The 19,578-nt window shown below is 45.6% G+C and overlaps 1 protein-coding gene across 1 annotated transcript in view; it reads left to right on the top strand.

Annotated features, from left to right (window-relative positions):
• Positions 1-19,578, top strand: part of LOC140390477 (butyrophilin subfamily 1 member A1-like) — a 104,586-nt gene that overhangs the window by 69,976 nt on the left and 15,032 nt on the right. Inside the window, exon 7 of the mRNA XM_072475640.1 lies at positions 7,906-7,932. Within this exon, the coding sequence (XP_072331741.1) occupies positions 7,906-7,932 (27 nt within the window). The remainder of the gene's footprint in view (positions 1-7,905; positions 7,933-19,578) is intronic.

Raw genomic sequence — 19,578 nt, 5'->3', positions numbered from 1 at the left:
GCCATTTTAGTACTTCCCAATTTATCTCTACAAACTTGCCCATGTGATATCAATAACTCTTTCAGGTCAGTTCCTTTTTCCTCTGGAAGGTAACTTAACAATTCATCCCAATTTTTAAGAACATCCTCATTTTCCAATTTAATCTGAGGTATGTCAAATTCACAGTCATCTGGATTTGGTTCGTCACTTTGAGTTCGAATCATTAAAACCTCCTTTTTCTCTCCTTCCCTTTCAAAGTACCTTTTAAGCATATTCACATGACACACTCAGTGAGTCTTCCTTCTATCTGTTGTTTTTACCACATAATTCACCTCACTTAATTTGCGTTCAATCTGATACGGTCCGCCAAACCTATCTTTTAAATGCTCCCCGACCACTGGTAACAACACTAAAACTTTATCCCCACTGGCAAAACTACAAACTTTGGATTTCTTGTCCGCTTCCCGTTTCATCACATTTTGTGCAACTTTCAAATGTTGTCTCGCCAATTCACCTGCTCTATTGAATCGTTCCCTAAAATTTGACACATAATCCAATAGTGTAATTTCCGATTTCTCACCCACCAATTTCTCCTTAATCAATTTAAGTGGTCCTCTTACCTCATGACCAAAAATTAGTTCAAAAGTTTGGTAGACTCATTAGGTGCATCCCTAATTGCAAACAATATGAATGGGATTCCTTTATCCCAATCCTCTGGATAATCTTGATAATACGCCCTCAACATTGTCTTTAATGTCTGATGCCATCTTTCTAATGCTCCCTGCGTTTCTGGATGGTACGCAGTTGATTTAAATGGTTTTATTCCTAAGCTATCCATAACTTCTTTGAATAACTTTGAAGTAAAATTTGTTCCTTGATCCGATCGAATTTCTGTGGGTAGTCCATATCTAGTAAAGAATTTAAGTAACTCCTCCACAATCCTTTTAGCTGTAATATTACGTACTGGAATGGCCTCTGGAAACCTAGTAGACACCTCCATTACAGTCAAAAGATATTGATTCCCACTTTTTGATTTCGGAAGCGATCCTACACAATCGATTAGGACCCTTGTAAAAGGTTCCTCAAATGCTGGATTGGTATTAAGGGCGCTGGTTTTATCACTGCTTGAGGTTTCCCTATCACTTGACATGTGTGACATGATTGACAAAATTTAACTACATCTTTATGTAGTCCAGGCCAATAAAAATGTTTCTGGATTTTAGCTTGAGTTTTCCTTATTCCCAAATGACCTCCCACTGGTAACTCATGTGCAACTCGCAACACCTCCTTTCTATACCCTACTGGCAATACAACTTGATGAACTTCTGCCCACTTTTCATCCGCCTGCATATGTACAGGTCTCCATTTTCTCATCAAGACATCATTTTTACGGTAATAACACTCTGGTATACCCTCAGATTCCTCTTCCGTATATGCTTTCTGATATATCCGTTTTATTTCTACATCTTTCTGTTGTAACTCCGCCAATTTTCCTGAACTAAAATATCCGCCTCATCCTCCACCTGTTCTTGTTCTTTTTCAACCATCTGATCAAAAATCGTTTCTGATAATTGCACTTCAACTTCATCTTAACTCTTTGATTTCTCCTCTTGTCTTAACCTGTGACTTTGCGACCTTGTTACTACACAATCCGGAAAAATCCCAGGATATTCGTCCTTCAACAATTCAGTTGTCTGATTTTCCACTGGCTTATCAACCACAGTAGGCATCACTCCCACCTGCGATCCAGCTATATCATTACCCAAGATAAATTGTATTCCTGGACAAGATAGTTTATCTATTACTACTCCTACCACTTCACCACTCTTCACTGGACTTTCCAACTGTACCTTATCTAATGGAACGCTACTCCTCTCACCCTGAATTCCACATATCACCACCTTTTCTGGCAACATTCTTCCCAGACTACATAACTCCTCATCTCTTACCATTAAGATTATTATCTCTTATTACTATTATTACCATTATCACTTAAAATATTACCATTATCTCTTAAAATTGTGACTTCTTTACCTGCTCTTCCTGATACACATGAGTAAACTTTACCCACACAAGTAAATTCTTTAAAGACATCTGGCACGTTCTTAACAATTACTTCTTGAACAGGCTGTACAATCATTTGCACCTCCTTTGCTTCCCTTGGACTTTCCTTTACCACTCTAACAAACCCCACTGTCTATCCTGTTTTACCACATCAGCCTTCCCAGTGCTTTTCTTCAACCACCAACACTATGACTTTACATGGCCATTTTCTGAAGTTCAAACTCCCTCTCTATCTTTTTCCCTGATCTGTATCTCCCTTTCTTTTTCTTTTTGTTCTGCTAGGGCTATTCTTTCTTTTCTCCTTTCTTCTCTCTCCTTTTCTTTTTCCTCTATCTCCCTTTCTCTTTCTTTTTCCTCTCTCTTTCTCTTTCTTTTTCCTCTCTCTCACTCTCGTATGCCAGCCGCTTTAATTCTTTCTCGTGTTCCATTTGTTTAATTTGCAACTGAATTTTTGCCATTTCCAATGAGTCAAAGTCTATCTCAGGCAACTTTAAATGCTTAACCACCGCCATAATTACCTCACCTTTTCGCATTTTGTCAGGTAATGTTAACTGCAATATTCTTGCCAAATCTAACAGTCTGCTTTTCATTTCTGTCCGTAAAGTACTACGTGTGACATTCTCCACCCCCAAAAACGTCTGAGCCTCTGAAAGAGCCATTGTTCACAACACTCTCCCCACTTAAACTAAAATACCACACCGGAAAAGCAACAATCCTTCACTGTCTTTAAGTTCACAAAGCCAATCCAATAGATAGACTTTTATCCCGGACGAGCCCCCAATTGTTATGGGCGAGGCATTTTCAGAACCCCCCAATGTATCATGGAGTTCAACCAACCTCTCTCTTTAATGGATTTGTTGCTTTTCCTAGTACACTGCTTTTCCCTAGGTGTGGGATTACAATTATGGACACATGGGTTTTTTTAAACACAAAACACTGTTTATTCCATGACCACAACTTAACATCTTAAATAAACATTGGATCTCTTAACCCCCCTTACTTCAAAGATAACTCAGAAAATATTGCAACAGTAAATAATTCCTTAAAATGTTCCTTCAAACTTCCAAGAGACTTAACACCTTTGAACAATATCACATCAGGTTAAAGGATATATACATTTTCTGTAGAATGGCAGAGATATATTAGCTTGGCTGACTTCAGCTCCAGCACCTTGCTTTCTTCCTGCAGCTCTCTGGACACACACAGACACACACAAACTGCTTTTTCCAACTGCAAAACACAGACACTCACAAGCTATTTTCAAACTGCAAAGACCTGCAAAACTAAACTGCAAAATGGCTGACCTGAGCTCAGCCCCACCCACTCTCTGACATCACTGTTTTCTTAAAGGTACATTGCTTAAACATCCATGTCTTAAAGGTACCCTCACATGAAAGTAGAGACTCAAAGTATTGATTTTGTTTTTGTTCATAAGCAAGACATTTTTGTGTAGCGATTTCTAGAGTTAGATACTTATTTTGTGAAAGTTCTTCCCTCAAATTTTTATCAGATAGTCCAGAAATTAATTGATCCTTTAACATGGTGTCTCTGAAATTAGCATAATCACAGCCTTGTGGTATTAACTTGAGATTTGTAATAAAATCAGAGATGGGCCGTCCGTTTCTATGACAAAGAGTTGAATCTTTCCAGCATCTCACCAGACTAACTGTTACAGCGTTCATCAATTTTTTTGAGTATTACTTCTACTTTGGTGGTGTCCTCGCCTTCTAAGTAATTAAAGCAATTATAGTTTTCTCTAGCTTCATGCCCTCCTGTTGAGAGTAGTCGGGCTATTTTCATTGCGTCAGAGGCAGTGCTTAAATCATTAGCTGTGATAAATATTTGGAACAGCTGTTCAAACATTTTCCAGTTATAACTTAAATTACCAATTGTTTCCAGCTGCCATGGAGTTCCAACAAGTTTCATCGAATCAGTTAGTCGTCGAGGATCCATTTGCTGCAAAGTCTTCCACAGTTGAATATCCAGTTTAAGTTTTTCTTCTCTTGCTGGTGTCTAGCTAGTTTTCTGAAATCACTTCTGGTACCATATGTTATTCTCTAAGCCTGAATAAAGATTGTAGACTTCCAGTTAACACAAATACTTTATTCAGTGGGTTTGTTCTGTTTCCAGAGCTCAACTAGATATAATTCAGTCAAGAGGTATGACCAGTGAAGCTAAGGTAAACCGCCTTTGCTGAGCTGCCTCTGTCTGCTGCTGCTCACTCGCCTTGTGCTTCTGAAAGAGCCAGATCCTCCCTTGGGCTGGATCCTTTATACCCGTCTCTGGTGCTGCCCTCTAGTGATGCTGTGGCTGTTATATCTGTGCTGTACTCCCTGGTGTATGTGCAGATGTATGTACAGATGTACAGATCACTACATTCAGGCCTTGATGAACGATCCCAAGTATCTCGGTGATGATTTCTTAGGGCATCGCGGTTGTCTCTGGCATTGTCTCTCAGAATTCTGAAGGTAGTTATTTCTTGTCCTAAGGACCTGGTGACACGTTAGTGCCCGTCCTGAATGATGTTTGCCCTGGATATCTGTATCCGGACCAGTTTCCTCATCAGGTCCTGCCTGTTGTTGGCAGTGTGGCCTTGGTTGGTGGTCAGAGCTCCCTCAGAACCATAGAATCCCTACAGTGCAGAGGAGGCCATTTGGCCCATCGAGTCTGCACCGACCCCACGAACGTACACCCCATCCAGGCTCACTCACCTCCCCTATCCCTGTAAACCCACCTAATCTTTGGACATCAAGAGGCAATTTAGTTTGGCTAATCCACCGCCAATCCACCTAACCGGCACATCTTTGGACTTTGTGGCCTATCCTCCTGCTCCCGAGGTTGCAGGAATATTGGGGCATTGAGACACATGGGTCTTGCAGTAACTGCTCTGTGTTAACAGTCAGACATAGAGATGAGAACATGCTTGTCCAGCTTCTCATCCATTGAACTAATGAGCAGTGAGTTCCTTTCATTCTCAAATTGTCCATCCACCCAACACAGATCCTCCTCCACTTCAATCTGCAACCCTTACTTGTGAAGCCTTAAAAATGTGAGCATGAACTTCGAGCATCATCCTTGTACCTACCACTCTCTTCCTGTCACCGTCACGCTTTTCCCCATACCCATGACCCACCCAACATTACCATCTTTGCTTTGTGACCCTTGAGCCTCCCTTACTCACGGCCCTGTCACCTCGGACCAAGTAGGCTTACATTAACACTGCAATGAAGTTACTCACAGCACCAGGGACCTGAGTTCAATCCTATGACTGTCTATGTACCTGCGTGGGTTTCCTCTTGCTGCTCTGGTTTCCTCCCACAGTACAAAGATGTGTTGGTTAGTTGGGGTTATGGGGTTACGGGGATAGGGTGGGGGAGTGGGCCGAGGTAGGGTACTCCTTCAGACGGCCGGTGCCGACTCAGTGGGCCAAATTGCCTCCTCCTGCACTCTCAGAATTCTATATTCTATATACCAGGACACCAGGCCCTTCACTCCTACACATCTCCCTGCACCCTCACTCTCTGTCCTCCGTGGCATCGCTCTTCCACTCAGTCCTGCACCCGAGACCCAACGTTTCAATCCTCACCACCTCAACTGCTCCACCCAACCCGATCCCTGACTTCCCAGTCCCGCGCCTCCATGCAGGTTGCTGTTCTCCTCCTCTCCCTTGTACATAGAATTCCACAAGGAAAGTCATTGACTTTATACACAGCTGCTCAATGCTGACTGTACACCACCCTAAACAATCGTCGACCAGCAGCCACAAAGTTCTCTTGAAGGGAGGATGTTGAAGGGAGGGTGTAATTTTAAAATGTTTGTACTAATTAGGAGCCGGCCACAGGAGGTGTGAGATCCGACACATCACAAACACATCGCTTCATGTTCACCCACTGTTGAGAAATTGAAACATCGGCTCCTGCCTGATTCAGTCACTCTACCAGCCACAGTTCCCCTTGTGCAGGTTACAAAAAATCATGACCCCCCGACCGCCACTAATCATTCCTCCTTTGTGGTCCTCCCTCCACCACCAACACACTGTGACAGCCATGTACACATCTACACGATGCACTGCAGCAACTCACCAAGGCTCCTTTGACAGCACCTTCCAAACCCATGACCTCTACCACATTGAAGGACGAGGGGAGCGGAAACCTGGGAACACCACCTGGAAATTCCTTTCCAAGTTCCTCCCCATCGTGACTTGAAACTGAAAGTGGCCTCTAACTAATGGGAACAAAGTCCAGAGCGAGTGTGTTTAGACCCGCGTTTCCCAGCACTCTCAGTGCCAAGAAACACAATGCTATTGAAGGACACTCGGGTTCGATAGGGTGCCTCAGCGGGGAACGCGTGGCTGAGGTCGCACATGGCCTCGCTTTCTGGAGCTCCTCAGTGTCGCGAGAGATCAGGACGCTATTTTTAAATGACATCCCAATCTCTGGAGCCCCTGACTTGACCCTCGACCCCCAAAGCCCCAACTCACTATGGGTGGGTCCCCGGCCCCCCCGCATCCTCCCCAAAATCTGCACATGGCCCGCCCGATCGCCACCAGCCGGAAAATGCCAACTTGGCACCTTAGCACCAACCTGGTACCCTGGCAGTGCCCCTGCCAGCTGGCAGTGTGCCAGGGTGCCTGGGTGGCACCAGCAGTGCTAGGGTATCACCCTGCCCATGTACCCGGGGGCCTCCAATCCCCTGTGAGACCCCATGAACGCTGTTCCATCTGGTCCCCGTTTCTGGAGGGCACTGGCTCGAGGTATCCGAGGTGAAGGGGATAGATCCCAACACCTCAGGAATCTGCATATTACAGTGAGACTAGCTGGGCGGGATTTACATCACAAGGTCACATTAGATCTTGTCAGGGGCTGCGAGCCGGATAGATCCCGGGGCGGAGTTTCCCAGCTTCTATCGGCCACTTTGCGCCGCGGCGAGCTGATTTCCGGGTGCAGCGTGGCATTTCGATCGTGCCCTGCATCTCGCTTTCTTCACTGTCACCGGGTCAAAATCCTGGAACTCCCTTCCTAACAGCACTGAGGGTGTACCTACACCTCAGGGACTACAGCGTTTCAAAAAATGGTAATCAGTAAGTGTTGACCTAGTCAACGATGCTGACATCCTGTGAAAGAATTTGTAAAATGCTTGATTTGTGCCTGAAGTGTTTCCACCTTGAAGACCTGGAATTGCTCATTTACTGCCTCCATTTGGGACAGTTGGCAATTGGAAATTGTCATTGTCGGTGTCTTGGGGAGCAGGGTGGTCACAGGGGGGGTCACGGGGAAGTGGAGTGACAAGGGGATGTGAGTGGTGAGGGAGTCAATGAATTGAACAGATAGTCTGATCGATAACTGACAGTATGAAAATAGCAAGGATTCATGAGTTCTCAACATTAAAATAGTTCTGTGTACAAAATAAATGATGAATTGAGACAGCTGCTCAAAAGCTCAGAATTATGAAGATGCTCCTTAAATATTAACCCATTACTGCCCATGTTTAATCAGAATGCCATTGACTGATCAGACAGTGAGTGTTACTGAGCAGCCCTGGAACATTTAGAGAAAAACATGTGGAGAATTTTACGAGGGTGGGTTTTCCAGTCCTGCCGATGTCAATGGGCCTGTGAATACTCGCCACATTTTACAAACCCGCCCCTGCCGCATTCGGAATGTAAAATCACACCATCACTTGTAAATTCTGTCACGTCTTAAACTTGAGCCTTATCATTTTAAATGTGATCACTCTTCATATTATCACACTTTCATTCTCAATCTGTTACAGAGTTTATTTTTATATTTCGATATGAGGCATATTGAGTTGTGTTCTGGTTGTAGACCCACACTAACACATTCCTGTGTTCTTAACTTTCAGAACTACAGCTGTTTTGTACTTTGGAAGGTAAGCTATTTAAGAACCATTTCAGAACTCCGATTTACTGAGATTGAATAATAAAATTCCAGTTACATATGGGAGTCGGGAATGTTTAAGATAAATCTCGACACAGCGTTCTAATATCCCATTTGTTTTTTCATGGAAAGTCTGCATTACTTTGAACCTCACACCCTGTTCTGTTAGAACTTCCTGCTGTTGTCCACTATTACTGGATGGTGCAGTGGGTCAGATGTTGACCTTTCACCTTTGGGATTTGGTGGTTCAGTGGATGAGGTGTCTTTTCATGTTTGAAATAGATTGGTACACTGTGTAAGATATTATGGATTGTGGAATGTTGCATCACAGAACCATCAACTTTTCATTGTTTTTTCTCCACATCAGTCCCCTCGTGACCTTTCACCTTTGAGTCTGGATAGTCAGTGGATTAGATATTATCCTTTTCTGGTGTAATTGGTTAGATTCTGTCCTTCCTCAATTAAGAGTTTGCCAGCATTATATAATTATTCTTTACTGCCTGTTCTTAAAAATGACTCTTCACTTGAGGAGGCAGAATACTGAGTGAAACAGCAGAACAAAGCACAGGAATGGGCCCTTGGGCCCTCCAAGCCTGCGCCGATCACGTATCCTATCTAGACCAAACACCTGTATCCTTCTATACCCCATCTGTTCATGTGTCTATCCAGATAAGTTTTAAAGGCTGCTAATGTATCTGCCTCAACCACCTCACTTGGCAGTACATTCCAGGCCACCACCACCCTCTGTGTAAAAAAACTTCCCCTGCACATCTCCATTGACCTTATCCCCTTCCACCTTGACCTTGTGCCCCCTTGTAATTGTTATTTCCTCCCTGGGAAAAAGCCTCCAACTGTTCGCTCTATCTAATACCCCTAATAATTGTATAAACTTCTATCAGGTCGCCCCTCAGCCTCGGTCTTTCGAGGGAGAACAATCCCAATTTATTCAACCTCTCCTCATAGCTAATACCCTCCACACCAGGCAGCATCCTGGTAAACCTTTCTGTACTCTCTCCACGTCCTTCTGGTAGTGTGGTGACCAGATTTGGACACACTATTCCAAATGCAGCCTCACGTTCTATATAACTGGTTTAGCACACTGGGCTAAATCGCTGGTTTTTAAAGCAGACCAAGGGAGGCCAGCAGCACGGTTCGATTCCTGTACCAGCCTCCCCGAACAGGCGCTGGAATGTGGCGACTAGGGTCTTTTCATAGTAACTTCATTGAACCCTACTCGTCACAATAAGCGATTTTCATTTCATTTCATAACTGTAACATAATTTTTGAGCTTTTATGCTCAATACCACGACCTATGAAGGCAAGCATACCATATGCTTTCTTTACCACCATTTCCACCTGTGCTGCCACTTTCAAGGATCTGTGGACCTGCACGCCCAGATCTCTCTGTGTCTCTATGCTCCTGTTGGTTCTGCCATTTATTTTGTAGCTCCCACCTGAATTGAATCTGCCAAAATGCATCATCTCGCATTTGTCTGGGTGCAATTCCATCTTCCATTTCTCCGCCCAGGGGACGATCCTTTAAAACCGAGATGAGGAGGAATTTCTTCAGCCAGAGGGTGGTGAATCGGTGGAACTCTTTGCTGCAGGAGGCTGTGGAGGCCAAATCATTGAGAATCTTTAAGACCGAGATAGATAGGTTCTTGATTTATAAGGGTATCAGGCGTTATGGAGAGAAGGCAGGAGAATGGGGATGAGAAACTTATCAGTAATGATTGAATGGCGGAGCAGACTCGATGGGCTGAATGGCCTAATTCTGCTCCTATGTGTTATGGTCTTATGATGACAGCCATCAGAGAGATCTTAGTCCAGGACATCAGTCCTGCACAGTTGCAGGAGCTGCACTTCATCAGTGTAATCTTTACTGCAATCCAAAATGGTTCCATTAGCGAAGTGTGAGGCACCTTGTGAATCAGTCAGCGGCCTTGAGAACCCATTGGGAGGAGAACCGGCAGCTGAGCACCTAGGGCTATCCACCCAGGTGGCTACAGGAGCCTCCGGCCAATCCAAATCACCTCATCCTGGGACCCCACGCTCCACAGGCCAAGGAGGCTGCACGTGTCCCACAGCAGGACACTCAAAGCAGGCTGAGGCCCTCCAGGTATCAGTCAGCCAGAGGACGCCTGCCAAGCTCATCATAGACTAGGGCGTAGTGGTCAGCAGGCTGCCTCCACCTCCACTGTGGATGTCGGGAATAAACCCAGTTGTAGAGGTAGGATTAGGAAATCAAGAAAATATTGGGAGCACAATGGTGACGCGTGGGCTCAATTTCTGCACCACCACCAAAATGGACCCCATCAGTCGCGTAGCAGACACGGAGGAATTTCTCAGGCGAATGAGGCTCCGGGAGCTCTTGCACAGACCGCAAGAGGCCGACAGCGAACCCAATGAGAGAACCAATGAACCGAAACAGCTGACTGAGAGATCTGCGGTGCAGCAACTGAAGAGGAAAGAGTCGAATTGGACCCCTAGACTTGACATGAATGCTCAAGCCATCAGGAGATTCATCATTCGCATTCATAAAACAGCCCCGAGCATCACCCAAGTACAACGCAACGCCATCCTTGCTCTCAAGACCAACCGTAACATTGTCATCTAACCAGCAGACAAAGGAGGGGCCACCGTCATACTGAACAGAACGGACACTTGCAAAGAAGTGTACTGATAACTCAACAACCAGGAACACTACAGACAGTTGCCCGCAGATCCGACCAAGGAACTCACCCGCCAACTCAACAGACTGATCAAGACCTTGGATCCAGACCTTCAGAGCACCCTACGTGCCCTCATCTTACGTACTCCCCATGTTGGGGATCTCTACTGCCTCCCGAAAATACACAAGACCTCGTCCTATCGTATGAGACAGGCAATGGGACCCTGTGTGAGAACCTCTCTGGCTACATCAAGGGCATCTTGAAATCTATCGTAGAAGGAATCCCCGGCTTCTGTCACAATACGACAGACTTCTTGCAGAAACTCAGCACCCATGGACCAGTTGGACCAGTGTCATGGTCCAGGGTTTAGAGAACCTCAAAGTGTATCATGGAGCTCACCTGACTCACAAAATTTAATAGATTGTGGTATGGGGAGCACACGGCCCACTCCACAGGTGTGGTACAGCAGAAATTGAAAAGTATTTTTTAAAAGCAAAAAAATGTTTATTCTATGAACTCTAGTTAACCTTTTTAAAACATAGTGAACATCTTAGCAACCATCAATTCAAATACAACCCCCAAAGAATACAACACTAAGTAATCCTTTAAGCTTTCCTTTTAACATCCAAACACCTTTTACCAAAAGCACATCAGGTTCAGGTCACTACTGTTATTAGTTTTAAATCACCAGGATCGATTTACAGTCTTTAGATTACAGAGAGAGATCCATACACCTTCTGCCTGTGACTGCAGTTATCCAGCTCTGAAAACGAAACTAAAACACACCCTGCAGCAAACAGCCTAAAATGAAAGTAAAATGCTGACAGCCCAGCTCCACCCACACTCTGACATCACTGCTGTAATATAAGCAGCCAAACATTTCTTAAAGCAACATTCTCATGACACCTCACCCGAAGAAAAAAAAATAAACCATCAACTTCGAGATGGTTTCATTTTTCACCTTTTCACTATCCTTTAAGAAATGCACACAGTAAATATAATTTTCATTTCAAAAAACAACACACGCAAACAGGTATAATAATATAGTCCATTTTTATTCCTTCTTCCTCCAATTGAAATCCTTCTCGATTGACAGTCTCTTTGAACAAGAAGGTCTCTGCACGATCCGTCCATTTCTCTACGCCTTGGCGTGTTTCCTTAAAGTCACATACTTCAGTTCAATCTGATCACAGAGTCCCTTGTCATTCTCCAACACATGCACATTGGTTATCACAGCTTACAGGCAGTCAAATGCCTATTGAAACTCCGCTGTCCATTGAAATTTTTGACGTTTCTTCAGCAAGTCCATCAGTGGAGCAATCACGCTCCAAAAGTTTTGCACATATGTTCGATCAAATCCACTCATGCCAAGAAATCGCATTATTTCCCTTTGCCTTGAGGGTATCTAAACTCCTCAATAACTGTTGGTTTCACATCCCGTGTGACCATTCGACAATGTCCGATTATATGGCCAAGGAAAGTGACTTGGGCTTTTACAAATTCACTTTTGGCTAGGTTTATCACCAAACCCGCCTCCTGAAGTCGATCGAATAACTTCATCAGATGTTTTAAATGTTCTTTCCATGTCTTTGAATTGGTATATACCATCTGTAGTCTCAAAAGCTGAAATCACCTCCGCCCTTTCGGATAAAGGTGCCTGCCAGTAACCTTTAATCCAGTTTAGAAATAAAAGCTGATTGTCCCACTTTCTCAATACAATCCTGCAAACATGGGATAGGATAAGAGTCCGTTCTTGTAACTGCATTAACCTTTCTATAGTCCACAAACAACTGTTGGGTACCGTCTGATTTTGCTACCATCACTGTGGGTGAGCTCCATTGGCTGCAACCCACTTCAATTATGCCATTTTGAAGCGTACTCTCAATCTCTCTGTTAACCTGTGCCAATTTTAAAGGGTTACGTCTGTATGGATGTTGCCTGATTGGAACAGCATTTTCCACATGTACATCATGTATAGCCATTTTAGTACTTCCCAATTTATCACTTCAAACTTGCCCATGTGATATCAATAACTCTTTCAGATCAGTCTGTTTTTCCTCTGGAAGGTAACTCAACAATTTATCCCAATTTTTAAGAACATCCCCGTTTTCCAATTTAATTTCAGGTATGTTAAAGTCAGTTATCTGGATTTGGTTCGTCACTTTGAGTTAGAATCATTAAAACCTCCTCGTTTGTCTCCTTCCCTTTCAAAGTACCTTCTAAGCACATTCATATGACACACTCGGTGAGTTTTCCTTCTATCTGGTGTTTTTAACCACATAATTCACCTCCGTTAATTTCCTTTCAATCTGATAAGGTCCATAAAATCTAGCTTTTAAAGGTTCACCTATCACTGGTAACAACACTAAAACTTTATCTCCACTGGCAAAAGTACGAACTTTGGATTTCGTGTCCATTACCCGTTTCATTACATTTTGTGCAACTTTTAAATGCTGTCTCGCCAATTGACCTGCTCTATTTAATTGACACGTATCCAATAATGTAATTTCCGATTTCTCACTCACCAATTTTTCCTTAAACAATTTAAGTGGTCCTCTCACCTCATGACCAACAATTAGTTCAAAAGGACTAAATTTGGTTGACTCATTAGGTGCATCCCTAATTGCAAACAATACGAATGGAATTCCTTTATCCCAAACCTCTGGATAATCGTGACAATAAGCCCTCACCATTGTCTTTAATGTCTGATGCCACCTTTCTAATGCTCCCTGCGATTCTGGATGGTACGCAGTTGATTTAAATTGTTTTATTCCTAAGCTATCCATAACTTCTTTGAATAAACTTGAGGTAAAATTTTATCCTTGATCCGATTGTATTTCTGTGGGTAGTCCATATCTAGTAAAGAATTTAAGTAACTCCTCCACAGTCTTTTTAGCTGTAATATTATGTACTAGAATTGCCTCTGGAAACCTAGCAGATACATCCATTATAGTCAAAAGATATTGATTCCCACTTTTTGTTTTAGGAAGCGGTCCTACGCAATCAATTAGGACCCGTGTAAAAGGTTCCTCAAATGCTGGAATGGGTATTACAGGCACTGGTTTTATCACTGCTTGAGGTTTCCCTATCACTTGACATGTGTGGCATGTGTGACATGATTGACAAAATTTAACTACATCTTTATGTAGTCCAGGCCAATAAAAATGTTTTGGGATTTTAGCTTGCATTTTCTTTATTTCAAATGATCTCCCACTGGTACCTCATGGGCAACTTGCAAAACCTCCTTTCTATACCCTACCGACAATACTACTTGATGAAGTTCTGCCCACTTTTCGTCTCTCTGCATATGTAAAGGTCTCCATTTTCTCATCAAGTCATCACTTTTACGGTATTAACACTCTGGTATACACTCAGATTCCTCTTTTGTATATGCTTTCTGATACATCCGTTTTATTTTGTTACCTTTCTGTTGCAACTCCGCCAATTTTCCTGAACTAAAAATATCCGTCTCATCCTCCACCTGTTCTTGTTCTTTTTCAACCATCTGATCAAAAATCATTTCTGATAATTGCATTTCAACTTCATCTTCACTCTTTTATTTCTCCTCTTGTCTTAACCTGTGACTTTGCGACCTTGTTACGACACAATCCAGGAAAATCCCAGGATATTCGTCCTTCAACACTTCAGTTGTCTGATTTTCCACTGGTTTATCAACCACCGTACACATCACTCCCACCTGCAACCCAGCTGTATCATTACCCAAGATAAACTGTATTCCTGGACAAGATAGTTTCTCTATTAATCCTACTACTACTTCACCACTCTTCACTGGACTTTCCAACTTAACCTTATATAATTGAACACTACTCCTCTCATCCTGAATTCCACATATTACCACCTTTTCTGGCAACATTCTTCCCAGACGACATAACTCCTCATCTCTTACCATTTTAGATTATTATCTCTTATTACCATTATTACCATTATCTCTTAAAATATTACCATTATCTCTTAAAATTGTGACTTCTTTACCTGATACACATGAGTAAACTTTAACCACACAAGTAAATTCTTTAAAGAGATCTGGCACCTTCTTATCAATCACCTCTTGATCAGGCTGTACAATCTTTTGCACCTCCTTCGCTTCACTTGGGCTTTCCTTTACCACTTTAACAAACCCCACTGTCTTATCCTGTTTTACCACATCAGCCTTCCCAGTGCTTTTCTTCAACCACCAACACTGTCACTTTACATGGCCTAACAGTGAAAACATTTCAAACTTTTCATGTCTCGTCCTCCCTCCTGGATTTCTTTTTTAATCTTTTTAAAAAAAAATATTTATTAAAGTTTTTTAACACAATTTTTCTCCCTTACAAACAATAATCCCCCCCCCCCCCCCCCCCCCCCCCCCGTAACAAAAAAAAAACGAGACATCGCGCAGAGCAAGATAAATACATGGCAAAATGATATATTTACACAGCTTTGTACACTGGCCCTCACCCGTATGTGCCAGTTTCCCCAACCCTTCATGTTATCTCTTGCTCATCCACCCTCCCAGGCAGTCCCCCCTCCCAAGGTTGCTGCTGCTGACCGACCTTCCTCTAACGCTCCGCGAGATAGTCTAGGAACGGCTGCCACAGCCTGTAAAACCACTGCGCAGACCCTCTCAAGGCGAACTTAATCCTCTCCAACTTTATAAACCCAGCCATATCATTTATCCAGGCTTCCAGGCTGGGGGGCTTCGCCTCCTTCCACATTAGCAAGATCCTTCGCCGGGCTACTAGGGACGCAAAGGCCAGAATTCCGGCCTCTTTCGCCTCCTGCACTCCCGGTTCGTCACTACTCCAAATATTGCTAGCCCACAGCTTGGCTTGACCCGGACTTTCACCACCTGAGATATTGCTCCCGCCACTCCTCTCCAGAACCCCTCCAGTGGCGGGCATGACCAAAACATATGGACATGGTTCGCCGGGCTCCCTGAGCACCTTCCACATCTGTCCTCTTCCCCAAAGAACCTACTCAACCTCGCCCCCGTCAAGTGCGCTCTGTGGACCACCTTAAATTGTATCAGGCTGAGCCTGGCACATGAGGAGGAGGAATTAACCCTACCTAGGGCATCAGCCCACAGACCTTCCTCGATCTCCTCCCCCAGCTCCTCCTCCTATTTACCCTTCAACTCTTCTACCAGCGCTTCCCCTCTTCTTTCAACTCCTGGTGTATTTCCGACACCTTGCCCTCCCCGACCCATACACCTGAGATCACCCTATCTTGAACTTCTTGTGCCGGCAGCAACGGGAATTCCCTCACCTGTCGCCCCACAAAAGCCCTCACCTGCATATATCTAAAGGCATTTCCCGGGGGTAACTCGAACTTCTCCTCCAGTGCCCCTAGGCTCGCAAACGTCCCGTCGATGAACAGGTCACCCATTCTTCCAATCCCCGCCCGATGCCAGCTCTGGAACCCCCCCGTCCATCTTCCCCGGGACAAACCGGGGGTTACCCCTGATCGGGGACCACACCGATGCTCCCATTGCACCCCGGTGCCGTCTCCACTGGCCCCAGATCCTTAGCGTTGCGGCCACCACCGGGCTCGTGGTATACTTTGTCGGCGAGAGCGGCAGCGGTGCCGTCACCAACGCCCCCAGGCTCGTTCCTTTACAGGACGCCATCTCCATCCTCTTCCATGCCGCCCCCTCTCCCTCCATAACCCACTTGCGGATCATCGCCACATTTGCTGCCCAGTAGTAGCTCCCCAGGTTTGGCAGCGCCAACCCTCCTCGGTCCCTACTGCGTTCCAGGAACCCTCTCCTTACTCTCGGGGTCTTATTCGCCCACACAAACCCCATAATACTCCTGCCTACTCTCTTAAAAAAGGCCTTGGTGATCACGATGGGAAGGCACTGAAACACAAACAGAAACCTCGGAAGGACCACCATTTTGACCGACTGCACTCTACCGGCCAACGAGAGCGGTAACATGTCCCATCTTTTGAAATCCTCCTCCATTTGCTCCACCAACCTCGTCAGATTCCGTTTATGTAGGGTCCCCCAACTCCTGGCTATCTGGATCCCCAGATACCGAAAGCTCCCCTCCGCCCTCCTCAGCGGTCGGTCCCCTATCCCTCTTTCTTAGTCCCCCGCCTGTAATACAAAGAGCTCACTCTTCCCTACATTGAGCTTATAGCCCGAAAACTCCCTTCGGGTCTGCATGACCTCCACCATCCCCTCCATTGGATCCGCCACGTACAGCAACAGGTCATCCGCATATAGCGACACCCGATGCTCTTCTCCCCCTCGGACCACCCCCTTCCATTTATTAGACTCCCTCAATGACCTGGCCAATGGTTCTATCGCCAATGAGAACAACAGGGGGGACAGGGGGCACCCCTGCCTCGTCCCTCGGTACAGTCGAAAGTACTCCGACCTCCGCCGGTTCGTCACTGCACTTGCCATCGGAGCTCTGTAAAGGAGCTTAACCCAATTGATAAACCCTACCCCGAACCCAAACCTGCGCAGCACCTCCCAGAGGTACTCCCACTCTACTCGGTCAAAGGCCTTCTCCGCGTCCATAGCTGCCACTATCTCCGCCTCTCCCTCCTCCGATGGCATCATTATCACGTTTAAGAGCAGCCGCACATTGGTGTTTAGTTGCCTGCCCTTAACAAATCCCGTCTGGTCCTCGTGGATTACCCCCGGGACACAGTCCTCGATCCTCGTGGCCAGCACTTTTGCCAGCAACTTTGCATCCACATTGAGGAGCGAGATCGGCCTGTACGATCCACATTGCAGTGGGTCCTTGTCCCGCTTTAGGATCAAAGAAATTGTCGCTTCCGACATTGTCGGGGCAGGGTCCCCTCCTCTCTTACCTCATTAAAGGTCCTCACCAGTAGCGGGGCCAACAGGTCTGCGTACTTCCTGTAGAACTCCACCGGGAACCCGTCCGGTCCCAGGGCCTTCCCCGCCTGCATGCTCCCCAAACCCTTGCTCAGCTCCTCCAACCCAATTGGTGCCCCCAAACCAGCCACCTCTTGCTCCTCCACCCTCTGGAATCTCAGCTGATCTAGGAATCGTCTCATCCCCTCTTCCCCCGCTGGGGGCTGGGATCTGTACAGCTCTTCATAAAAGGCCTTGAATACCTTGTTTATTTTCGTCGCACTCCGAACCGTGGCTCCCCTTCCATCTTTGACTCCCCCTATTTCCCTCGCTGCCATCCTCTTACGGAGCTGGTGTGCCAGCATCCGACTAGCCTTTTCCCCATACTGGTAGGTCACCCCCTGCGCTTTCCTCCACTGTGCCTCCGCCTTCACTGTGGTCAACAGGTCAAACTCCGTCTGGAGCCGTCGTCTTTCCCCAAGTAATCTTTCCTCCGGGGCCTCTGCGTATCTCCTGTCCACTCTCAAAATCTCCCCCACTGACCTCTCCCTTTCCATACCCTCTGTCTTCTCCCTATGAGATTTCTTTTTTAATCTGAGATACACATTCCTCATTATCTCCCATCAGATCACCTTTACTTTTTCCACTTGAGTATTTCTCATGTCCCCAGTTTCTATCCCTCACAGGTTGAAACTGATGTCGGAAACCAAGCTTTGATTTATGAACTAATTCATAACCATCTGCCATTTCTGCTGCTAATCTCGCAGTTTAAACTCTCTACTCTTCCACATGAGTTCTCACTACATCAGGAATTGAATTTTTAAACTCATCCAAAAGTATAATTTCTCTGAGAGCTTCATACGTTTGGTCTATTTTCAAAGCCCTTATCCACCTAGCAAAAGTACTCTGAGCCTTTCAAACTCCATGTAAATTTGACCAAATACTTCCCTTAAATTTCTGAACCTTTGTCTGTCGGCTTCAGGCACAAGTTCTTTTTTTTTTTAATTCTCCTTTTTCACATTTTCTCCCATATTTAGACCCATCAACAATAAACAATAATCAGCAAGATATGTCAGTCCCCATAATAACAACGATCCCATCTACCCACCAACCCCGAAACCTCAACCCGCATGTTTACATAAACAAATGGCAAAAAGGAATCAGGGATTACCCGTAGTCACCCTTAATCTTACACAGCTCTCCCCCCCCCCCCCCCGTCTCCAGCTCCTCCTGTCCACTGCCCCTTGTAAAACTCCTCCTCCCAACCTCTGTTCCTTCCCCCCAACTTTCCACCCCGGCTAGACCACTCGGACCCTGTTCTGTCAGGCTCCGATGGCCGCAGCCCCTCCCCCCCCACCTCACTCCCGTTCACTGGCCGGCTTAAACCGGCCAGCGTGGAGGCCCCCGCCCGGGTCCCTTTCCCACTTGCCCGGCCCTAGGAAAGCCCAAAGATCCCCTTTTAGCACACAAACCCCGCATAACCACCTACACCCCAAAGAACCCTAATTTCGAGTGAAAGTCCCATCCCTTCCCTTGTCCAAATATATACCACATTGGCTCCTTTAATCTCTACACAGAAAAGAAGAAAATACAGTCATGAGGTTACATCGGCACATGGCCATTCCTCAATTTGTCAGTTCTGCCACAGTCCTTCTGCTTTCGCAAACTCCTCCGCTGCTTCCGCCGTTCCAAAATAAAAGTCCCTGAGCTTGTAAGTCACCCTCAGCTTCGCTGGATATACAATGCCGCACCGCACCTTGCTAATGTACAGTGCCCTCTTCACCCGGTTGAAGGCAGCCCGCCTCCTTGCCAGCTCCACCGTAAAGTCCTGGTATACACGTATACCAGCTCCAGCCCACTGCACCACCCGCTTCTGCTTGGCCCAGCTCAGGACTTTCTCCTTCACCCTGTACCTACGGAAGCACAGAATCACTGCCCTTGGCGGCTCACTCGCCTTTGGTATAGGCCTCCACGACCGATGAGCCCGATCCAGTTCATATCGGGAGGGATCCTCCCCTCCCCCAATAATTTTGCCAGCATCGCGGCAAAGTACTCAGTCGGCTTCGGTCCTTCAACTCCTTCGGGCAGCCCCACAATCCTCAAATTCTGTCGCCTGGATCTGTTTCCCAGGTCT

This window comes from Scyliorhinus torazame, chromosome 14 (genome assembly GCF_047496885.1).
Source record: "Scyliorhinus torazame isolate Kashiwa2021f chromosome 14, sScyTor2.1, whole genome shotgun sequence".
Lineage (NCBI taxonomy): Eukaryota > Metazoa > Chordata > Chondrichthyes > Carcharhiniformes > Scyliorhinidae > Scyliorhinus > Scyliorhinus torazame.
This window is presented reverse-complemented; position numbering and strand designations above follow the sequence as displayed.